We start from the raw sequence: 10,556 nt of genomic DNA on the forward strand, positions 1-10,556 counted from the left end.
CCGCGGAGCGGCTGGGCCCGTGAGCCATGGCCGCTGAGCCTGCGCGTCCGGAGCCTGTGCTCCGCAACGGGAGAGGCCACAACAGAGGGAGGCCCGCATACCACAAAAAAAAAAAAAGATGGATGGAAAAGACCTTTAAAATCATCCAAGTTTTTTTTTTTAATTCTCACAAAGCAACTGTCTCTAATCTTAATTGAATTTCCTAAGTAGACCTCCTCAAGAAAAGAAAATGAAGTGATTGGCAGACGGGAGTCTAATTACAAGTTAGCTTTCTTATGATAAACTAATATACAGTGGCATTCTTATGAGTTTGGTTAAAGCAAATCAGTTCAAGAAAATAATTCCTAGGTTGAATGAATGAAAAGTTGGCTCCAGTCCCCATTTATGAAGAAGAATTGGGAGCAGAGGAAAAGTAGGACAACCATAAAGGCTGCTCTCTTTATTCAACTTAATACCTTAAAAACTCAGAGATACGAAATAAAGCCATAAAACTAAAGATCAAGGGTAACCTGGTTTGAAATGCCTCTTTTGTGTTTTTAGCTATAGATGGTTACAAAACACAAACTATAAAGTTCAGCAAATACAGTTAAAAGAGCTGATGCTTTAGAGCCAGAGGCCTAGAAGTAATGGTCTATCCACTTCAACCAAAACACAACACTACACATTTCAGAAAGAACTTTGGAGGGTGGAAGAACACTGGACTGGGAGGCTAAAGATCTGGATTTTAGGCCCCGATTGTCTAGGCTCACTTGCTAACAAACTGACTCCCTTGTACCCTTCACTCTCGCCATACCAGACATTTTGCAGGTTCACACATCAATATACACCAATGTATACTCAAAACACGTTAGCAATTATCATTATTACTATTCCCTAAAAGCATCATGCTATTTCTTACTTCTGAGTCTTCACATCTGCTATTCCCTTGGCCTGGAATGCCTTTTAGTCCTTCAATAACCGAGTCAAGCCTCATCCAATTCTGCTCATTACATTTCCACTTCCTTTTAGATAACCCCAGTCACAGAAATAAACAATCCTAAAATTCATATGGAATGACAAAGGACTCTGAATAGTCAAAACAGTCCTGAGAAAGAACAGCAAAGCTGGAGGCATCACACTTCCTGACTTCGAGACATATTACAAAGCTACAGTAATCAAAGCAGTATGGTACTGGCATAAAGACAGCCACATAGACCAATGCAACAGAAGAGAGGGCACAGAAATAAACCCACACATATACAGATATTCGGCAAGAGTGGCAAGACTACACAATGGGGAAAGGACAGTCTCTTCAACAAATGGTGTTGGAAAAACTGGATATCCACATGCAAAAGAATGAAACTGGACCCTTAGCTTACACCACACAAAAAAACGAATTCAAAATGACTTAACTAAAAATAAGTTAAATGTGGGAATTCCCTGGCAGTCCAGTGGTTAGGACTCCATGCTTTCACTGCCAAGGGCCCTGGTTTGATCTGGTCAGGGACCTAAGTTCCCACAAGCCACGCAGCACAGCCAAAAAAAAAAAAAGTTAAATGTGAGGCCTGAAACTATAAATATCCTAGAAGAAAATGTAGAGGAAAAGCTTCATGACACTGTCAATTTTAAAACATTTTCATCACCCCAAAAGAAACCCCATACCCATTAGCAGTGACTCCCCATTTCCCCATCCCCCCAGCACTTGACAACCACAAATCTACCTTCTGTCTCCATAGATTTGCCTATTCTAGACATTTCATATAAACAGAATCATTAAATATGTCATCTTTGTGACTGGCTTCCTTCATTTAGCAGAATGCTTTCAAGGTTTATCCAGGTGGTAGTATGGTATGTAACAGTATTTCTTTTTTTTTTTTTGCAGTACGTGGGCCTCTCACGTTGTGGAGCACTGGCTCCGGACGCACAGGCTCAGCAGCCATGGCTCACGGGCCCAGCCGCTCCGCGGCATGTGGGATCCTCCCGGACCGGGGCCCGAACCCGTATCCCCTGCATCGGCAGGCGGACTCTCAACCACTGCGCCACCAGGGAAGCCCTCTTTTTTTTTTTTTTTTTTTTTTGCCAAAAATATTCCATTTTATGGATATACCTCATTTAATATATCTATTCATCAAGCAAGTGATGGACATTTGAGTTGCTTCTACTTTTTGACTCACAAATAGTGCTGCTAGGAACATACATATAAAGTTTCGTTTTGATGCATATTTTTATTTCTCTTGGGTATAGACCTAAAAGTGGTATTGCTGGGTTATATGATAACTCTGTTTAACTTTTTGAAGAACGGGCGACAGTTTTTCTAGAGCAGCTATACCATTTATATTACCCTCAGCATATATGAGGGTTCGCATCTTCGTGAATGCTTGTAATTGTCCCCCTTGCAAAAAAAATTTAACCATTCTTGTGCATGTAAAGTGGTATCACATTGAGGTTTTGACTTGCGTTTCTCTAATGATTAAAGATGTTGAGCATTTCCTAAAAAAAAAAAAGCAAAATTAGAAAAGTAGGACTATGTCATACCACAAAGCTCCTGCAAAGAAGACAATTGAGAGTGAAAAGGTAACCTAAGGACAGGAGAAAATATCTGCAAACCATGGATCTGATAAGGGGTTAATGTCCAAGATATATAAGGAACTCCTATAACTGAATAGCAAAAAACAAACAAACAAAAACAAAACAAAAACGAACCCAACTTAAAAATGCGCAAAGGATTTGAATAGACATTTCTCCAAAAGACATATAAATGGCCAACGGGTATATGAAAAGGATGCTCAACATCACTAATCATCAGGGAAACACAAATCAAAACTACAATGAGATACCACAGTCACATCTGTTAGGATAGCCATTATCAAAAAAGAAAATAAAGTGCTGATGAGGATATGGAGAAATTAAAACCCTTGTACCTGCTGATGGGAATGTAAAATGATTCAGCTACTGTGGAAAGCAGTATGGAAGTTCCTAAAAAATTAAAAACAGAACTACCATATGACCCAGTAATCCCACTGCTGGGTATTAATCCAAAAGAACTAAAAACAGTACCTTGAAGAGATATTTGCAGCATTATTCACAAGAGCCAAGAGGTGGAAACAACCTAAACAACCATCAGTAGATGAATGGATAAAGACAGAGTGATATATACACATCAATAAAATATTACTCAGCCTTAAAAAAAAAAGGCGTGTCTTATGCTACAACATGAAGATGTTGAGGACACTGTGCTCAGTGAAATAAGACAGTCACAGAAGGACAGATACTACCTAATTCCATTTATATGAGGTATCTAAAGTTGTCAAACTCATAGAAGCAGAAAGTAGGATGGTGGTTGCCGAGGGCTGGCGGGGTGGAGAAAATGGGGAGTTGCTATTCAATGGGTAGATGTTTCACTCACGCAAGATGGAAAAGCCCTAGTGATCTGCAGCACAACAAAACGCATACGGTTAGCAGTAACGTATGTCATGTGTTTACTACAATAAAAAAGAAAAGATAACCCAGTCCTCATCCAAACCTGTGATAGTTCTTACTACTTGGATAACTGCTTAGGCCTAAGTAGCAGTGGAGGGAAAGTCAAGTTGCTCAGCCTGAATAGGGGAATCTTAGCTGCTAGTACATGTTATTGTAAAACATCAACAAGAAAGCAAACCATAAGCAAGGAAGAAAGCTCTTACCCCAGATATCTGTCAAACTTCTTTTAAAAGAGTAATGGTAGGGCTTCCCTGGTGGCACAGTGGTTGGGAGTCCACCTGCCAATGCAGGGGCCACAGGTTTGATCCCTGGTCCAGGAAGATCCCACATGCCATGGAGCAACCAAACCCGTGTGCCACAACTGATGAGCCTGCGCTCTAGAGCCTGCGAGCCACAACTACTGAGCCCGTGTACCTAGAGCCCATGCTCTGCAACAAGAGAGGCCACCGCAATGAGAGGCCCGCACACCGCAGCGAGGAGCAGCCCCCGCTCACCGCAACTAGAGAAAGCCTGCCCACAGCAGCAAAGACCCAAAGCCAACAATAAACAGATAAAATGAATTTAAAAAAAAAAAAAAAAAAAAAAAGAGTAATGGTAGTTTGAAGGCCAAATTACACTGTACTCACAGTAAGCAAATCTTGTTTTTAATCCTTCCCTGTGTATGCGGGGGCACACGCACACACAGGGACACAAATAGTCTTTCAATGTAGCACAACGAGCCAAGAGTATGAAGCTGGCTTACAAAGTGTTACCAAGGGTAAAAGAAGAAATAATCTTATATTTCCTGCCACAATAGCCTGTATTTCTACAGTGCTCTGGTGAAATTCTTATAAAAGACCTGAAAAGACAAGACAATCCTCTCGAGTTCCAACCAGCACCACTATTACCCACACAATAAGCTTATCTCTTACTATAGTGAAGATGCAGTTCCAAATAGAGGCTTTCAATATGTTTCTAACTACAACCCACAGTAAGAAATGTATATATTATTCATATCTATAAACACATACATATCTAAATAGAGCTAAACAGTTTCATCAAATAACATAGTTTAAATGTATATTACTACATATATGCACCTTAATATCTTTATTTGCTGTCTAATTAACACTGCTTGTAGTACCAAAATAAATTTCACAAACTACTAATGGGCATAACCTACAGTCTGAGAAACACTGTACTAGAAACACAACACTGAATGTGCTACACAACTGCAAGGTTCCAAAGCACATGGCAAAATGTCTATTAACAATGACACTGGGACCTGCTCACACCTTTGCGCTCTCGGTATAGCTGTTTCAATCATTTAAAAGCTGCTCTTTTCTCTGCGAGGTAAAAGGAAAGATTAGATTATTTTCCAAGAATTCTACTGGCTCCCAAGGTATGCACTGGAGATAAACTCTATCTGAGAAGCAGTTCCAGCATGCAATCAGGATTTCTCCAAAAATATAAACGATAATGTCATTACTAAATCATGGATGAATTATAAAGGATATATGGTAACTACAAAAACCCATTTCCTTTCTTAAATAAGATAGAGCAGCTTAAGTACGGTTTTACGTGTCAACAGAAAGGGCATAACTAATTCCTAGCTACCTCAAGAATAAGAGACTTCAAAATCTTACAAATGTGCTCAGGGTTCCTTTCCAAAACACCATCCTCTCTCCAGCAGAGTCCCCCTACTCTTTCTAATATCCTTCCTCCAGCTACATTCCCATAAATTTGTTTTACTTACCATCCTTCCACTTTAACTTACTTTTTTATGATAGGAAGAAAGGACAGATGCCTCTACGAGAGGCTCCAAATCTCCTTGGTGGATGTCATTGTCACCTCTCCTTGTACCATCAAGTTGGTGCCCTTTTCTGAGCCTTATATCTGGCTCTGGAGTCCTGCTGTCCTCCAGTCGGTTTTCTGCTGTCTCATTCATGGGATACCCGCACCTTTCTTACAAAGAGGTCTTTCTGTTCCTTCTTCTTGGGAGGATGGACTTTCAGGATAGTGAGTTGACCCTAAGGAGAGAAAGTTTTGAATTAACATATTTGAATGAGTGATGGGGGAAGACACATGTTGTATTATTTATTATACACTAAAACTAGAATTTTCTGCAATCATTAAGAATAAAATAATAATGTATTAAAAAAACCCTACACTTGTTGATAAGGAGGACTGCCAAAATCTACTTGTAAATGAAAAAAGCAGGCTACCAAAGCTGACATGTATAATGTTCCCACTTATTCATTATAAAAGTATAAAATCGTGAATAAGTGCACATGTGTACAAAGAATACCTATTTATTTGAAATTGTGCTCTTGGTCCAGAGGCACACAGGGAAGAACCTAGGGTCTGGAGTGACAAGGCTTACTCTTCATTTTGTTCTGCCTGCATTGTTTTTACCACATGCCATCTAATACTTTTTCAATTAAAAACATACCTAACTGTAGAAAGCATATATGTGGATTTTATGTACTACAACTAGGTTTTACATATCCAATCTCATTTAAATCATCACAATGACCCTTCAGGGTATTTTGAGTTCGACTTCACAGGTGAGGAAACCAAAATTCACCATACTTTTATGAAATAAGACAACGTCTCTGACTGACATGGCACATATTATTGGTTATGTTTTGCATTTAAGTTGCTTAATGTCTGAAATTTCAGTATTTTTGAGCTGCTTTGAACTCCAAGTAGATTACTCTGGAAGGCAAGAGCACACTCCTATTATATCCTTGAGTTCCCAGAAAGTGCTACGCACATAAATGTTTAAGGAACATGACAGATGATATTTAAATGTTCTTAAGTGGTAAAAACACATTCAGAGATCATCAATATTTCTCTAAACTGGATCACATAAGTTTCCTAGGAGTTCAATAATTTCAAGTCCTTGGCCCTCTACCTCGTAACTCACAGGACAAAGGCTTTTTAGAGATTTAAGTTACATATCCAAATAAGGTGATTATCACAGCCAATCCAACTAGGAAGACAAAAACAGGAAGAAGCCAAGGTACATGTTATGCTCATAAATCCCATGGGATTCAAAATTTTTACTGCAGCAGAGGAGGAGTGGGGCAATGTGGGAGGGCCTGGATAGTATGAAGAGAGGGTAAAAGATGCACTTAGTGTTCATATGTGGATACACAAGACTAAGAATTAGCTCAACAGTTCCAATTAGACTAAGAATTAGCCAACTGTTAGTTTCATAAATCATCTGAGTTTGTTGTATGAGTTCTCTCAAGTTTTTAGAACAAGAACAAACACAGTCTTTAAGGATCACCAAATCTGGGCCTGTGCCTGTCACATAAGGGCCTGAGCCAGCATATTCTAATAATGAGATTATAAACTATGCTATTAATACCCAACGCTGAAAGAGGAAACAATGCTAGTGATTTATATTTATTTACAAAGCTGTTTCACACCCACCATTTCACTTTGTTTCAGGGAAGAGGGAGCTAACATTTACTGTGGATTGACAAAGTTAAATTCTGTACCAGAGAATTTACACACGGTATCTCACATAATTCTTACATATGGCCCTCTGAGGTATCTTATCCCCATTTTACAGATGTGGAAACTGAGGCTCAGAGATTAGGCAACTTATCCAAGGCCATTAATCTCTAAGAGTAGCTGGAACAATGAACTGTCCAGCTGTACTTGGATAAATGATCTTCTTGCTAAGAAGAATAAAAAATAAGTCGGGCTTCCCTGGTGGCACAGTGGTTGAGAATCCGCCTGCCGATGCAGGGGACACGGGCTCGTGCCCCAGTCCGGGAAGATCCCACATGCCGCGGAGCGGCTGGGCCCGTGAGCCATGGCTGCTGAGCCTGTGCATACGGAGCCTGTGCTCCGCAATGGGAGAGGCCACAAAAGTGAGAGGCCCGCGTACCACAAAAAAAAAATTAATAAATAAGGAAAGTATTCGGAACTAGGCTTTAACTTGCTCTGATTCTTAACAGTAAAAGGAAGTGAGATGGGAGATAGAAAGTAAGACTTCAGAGTACCATTATCTGTTAACCTGAAGAGTTAATCTCTATTCTACTTCAGAAATTTTTCGTTGGTCAGGATTCTAAGACTACTACGCTATATTACACAGAACTAAGATTTAAAAAAAAAAAGAGAAAAGAAAGGAATCCAATACAAACAGCTGGCAGGAAGGAACAAGTAACTGAGAGGTGCTCTGAATTTATCAATAGACATAGAAGTCCAACACAAATCCAACCGGGTGCATTTTCAGCAAGTAGGGCAGATCTAAGGTCTTTTAAAATCTCTGAGTGGCCAGTGGGGATGAGGAAAGAAAGAAAATACTAAGGTGAGTTTTTCAATTCCTACACCTCCTCTACAGGTTGCAAGGCCTCTTGCCCCCAATATCTAGATTAAATATACTTTTATTGAATGAATTATTATACCTGCAGTGTTTGTTGGAAAAGAGACTCATTTTCTGTATAAAATTGCTTAACATGCACCCTATTACTTTTTAAAAATGTTTTCACAAACTAATTTACGTATTGGCATAAATAACTTATTTTTAAATTTGCTAAGGCTTCTTCCCAGTAGACAGAGTCCTTTCTACAGATGATCAAATATGAAACTATGAAACAAAAGAAGTAAAATGGAAACTTGACCTCACACGTTCTAGGAGCAGAGACACAGGCGTCACTAACTCTGCCCAAAAGCAATGGGGATTTGCCAAGCAGAGTAGAGGAAAGGTATTCTGTACAGAGAAAACAGCATATGCAAGGCAAGGACTCCAGGGTCTGTTCAGAAATCTGAGAACAGGGACAAGAAAGAACTCAGATGACGCAGGCTTTTTGCTCAAGCAGCCGAGCGTATAGAGGATGCCATTCACTGATGATCCAGGGGAGAAGCAAATTCACAGCAGCAGAAGAATGAATTTGTTTTCAGAAATGGTGTCCGAAGTGAAAGAAATGTTCACTTGGCACCAGGAAACATAAATCTGGAATTCAGAAGAGAGAATGAGCTTGAAAACAGAACTAGGGATTACTAGGATTAAAAGTGTTAATACTAGGGACTTCCCTGGTGGTGCAGTGGTTAAGAATCCGCCTGCCAATGCAGGGGACATGGGTTCAAGCCCTGGTCCGGGAAGATCCCATATGCCGCGGAGCAACTAAGCCTGCGGGAAGATCCCATATGCCGCGGAGCAACAAAGCCTGTGCGCCACAGCTACTGAGCCTGCACTCTAGAGCCCGCAAGCCACAACTGCTGAAGCCCACGCACCTAGACCCTGTGCTCCACAACAAGAGAAGCCACCGCAATGAGAAGCCCGTGCACTGCAACGAAGAGTAGCCTCCGCTCACTGAAACTAGATAAAGCCCGCACGCGGCAACGAAGACCCAACGCAGCCAAAAATAAATAAATTTATTTGTAAAAAATAAAAGTGAGGGCTTCCCTGGTGGCACAGTGGTTGGGAGTCCGCCTGCTGATGCAGGGGACGCGGGTTCGTGCCCCGGTCCGGGAAGATCCCACATGCCGCGGAGCGGCTGGGCCCGTGAGCCATGGCCGCTGGGCCTGCGCGGCCTAAGCCTGTGCTCCGCAACGGGGGAGGCCACAGCAGTGAGAGGCCCGCGTACCGCAAAAAAAAAAAAAAAAAAAAAAGAAAAGAAAAGAAAAGAAAAGTGATACTAGCATAATAATAGTTAACAACACAGGACAAAATCCTTTGAAAAAAAAAGGTTATATAAAGGACTGAGGTGGGATAAGGATCAAAGTACAAAAAACGGAGGAGAATACCAAATATTAGATGTTAAAGTCAGGACTGGACCCTCATCTGTTGACTCCCAGTCAAATGTACTCACACCAAGATTCCTTCCCAGTGGGAAAGCAATGGAAAATTTAAAGCTCACACTTCTTAGACTTCACTTTCCCTTCAAATAATACTGCATAAGGTAAATTATTATGTTGCTTAAAAGCCCCAAAGTTGCTTAAATGGTAACTCAGAAGTAATTTTCTCTACCTGAACAAACTGCTAACTTAATGGTTTGATACTTCTGGTCTAGAAATTTAGCTCTATCCCAGGAAAGGTATTTTCTAAAAACCAGTACTTGTCTGCATGTTCCATGAGGCAAGGGTTTCTGTTTGCTCACTGCTGAGAACCAAACCGCAACAGATACACAGTAGAGGTAAAGGTTTCTTGTATGAATGAATAAATGTCTTATTCTCCAGGGGAAAAACAGAAGAAAAGGAATTAATATTATTTATGTCATATTTAATCAGTTATACTGGACTTCCCGCCAAAGGTAGACTATATTATAGTACAATGTATTACTTCACCTATTTCATAATTTTAATTTTTACGTTGCCCCCAATTTTAAAAGAGCAGGCAAGCTATGGAAAATAGTATGGCAGTTCCTCAAATAAATTAAAAATACATTTACTATATGACCCAGCCAATTCCACTTCTGGGTATGTACTCACAAGAACTGAAAGCAGGGTCTTGAAGAGACATTTATACACTCATGTTCATAACAGCGTTATTCACAATAGGTAAAACGTGGAGCAGCCCAAGTGCCCATCAATGGATAAACAAATAAACAAAATGTGATCTATACATACAAGAAAATATTCAACCTCAAAAAAAGAAGAAAATTCTGACACAAGCTACAACCTGAGTGAACCTGAGGACCTTATGATTCCACTTACCATAGGCTATTTAAAGTAGTCAAATTCATAGAAAGTACAATGGTGGTTGCCAGGGGCTGGGGCAAAGAGGGAATGGAGAGTTACCGTTTAATGCGTATAGCTTCTGTTTTGCAAGATGAAAAAAGAAGAGTTCTGTAGATGAATGGTGGTGACGGCTGCAACAACACGGATATACAACATGACTACACACTTAAAAATGGTGACGATAGTTAATTTCATGTTATGTGTATTTTGCACATTTTTTAATGAGGGGGTGGAAATATACTATAGTACTATATGGCCTCTTTGTCTAGTAAACTTTTTATTCATGCAAAAAATACATTCAGAAAAGCACACAAAGGACACGAAGTTGACAAAGTATAAATGCTGTGTAACCAGCAACAAACAACATTCTAGCACCCAGAGGACCTCTTTCCCCCATCACTGTAAAGCTTTTTAAGGTG

The 10,556-nt window shown here is 40.1% G+C and overlaps 1 protein-coding gene across 5 annotated transcripts in view; it reads right to left on the reverse strand.

Annotated features, from left to right (window-relative positions):
• Nucleotides 1–10,556, reverse strand: part of ADIPOR2 (adiponectin receptor 2) — a 57,793-nt gene that overhangs the window by 25,871 nt on the left and 21,366 nt on the right. For 2 of the 5 annotated variants that reach the window (XM_007101149.4, XM_028490850.2), the window contains one exon: nt 5,216–5,468. The exons of 1 other annotated variant lie outside the window; for it this stretch is intronic. In XM_007101149.4, the coding sequence (XP_007101211.1) occupies nt 5,216–5,386 (171 nt within the window). In that variant the 5' untranslated portion in view covers nt 5,387–5,468. Of the gene's footprint in view, nt 1–5,215; nt 5,469–10,113; nt 10,138–10,197; nt 10,269–10,556 lie in introns of those variants that run through there. 2 more of the 5 variants (XM_024129233.3, XM_055085405.1) reach the window with 2 other exon arrangements.

The sequence above is a fragment of the Physeter macrocephalus genome, chromosome 6 (genome assembly GCF_002837175.3).
Source record: "Physeter macrocephalus isolate SW-GA chromosome 6, ASM283717v5, whole genome shotgun sequence".
Classification (NCBI taxonomy): Eukaryota; Metazoa; Chordata; class Mammalia; order Artiodactyla; family Physeteridae; genus Physeter; species Physeter macrocephalus.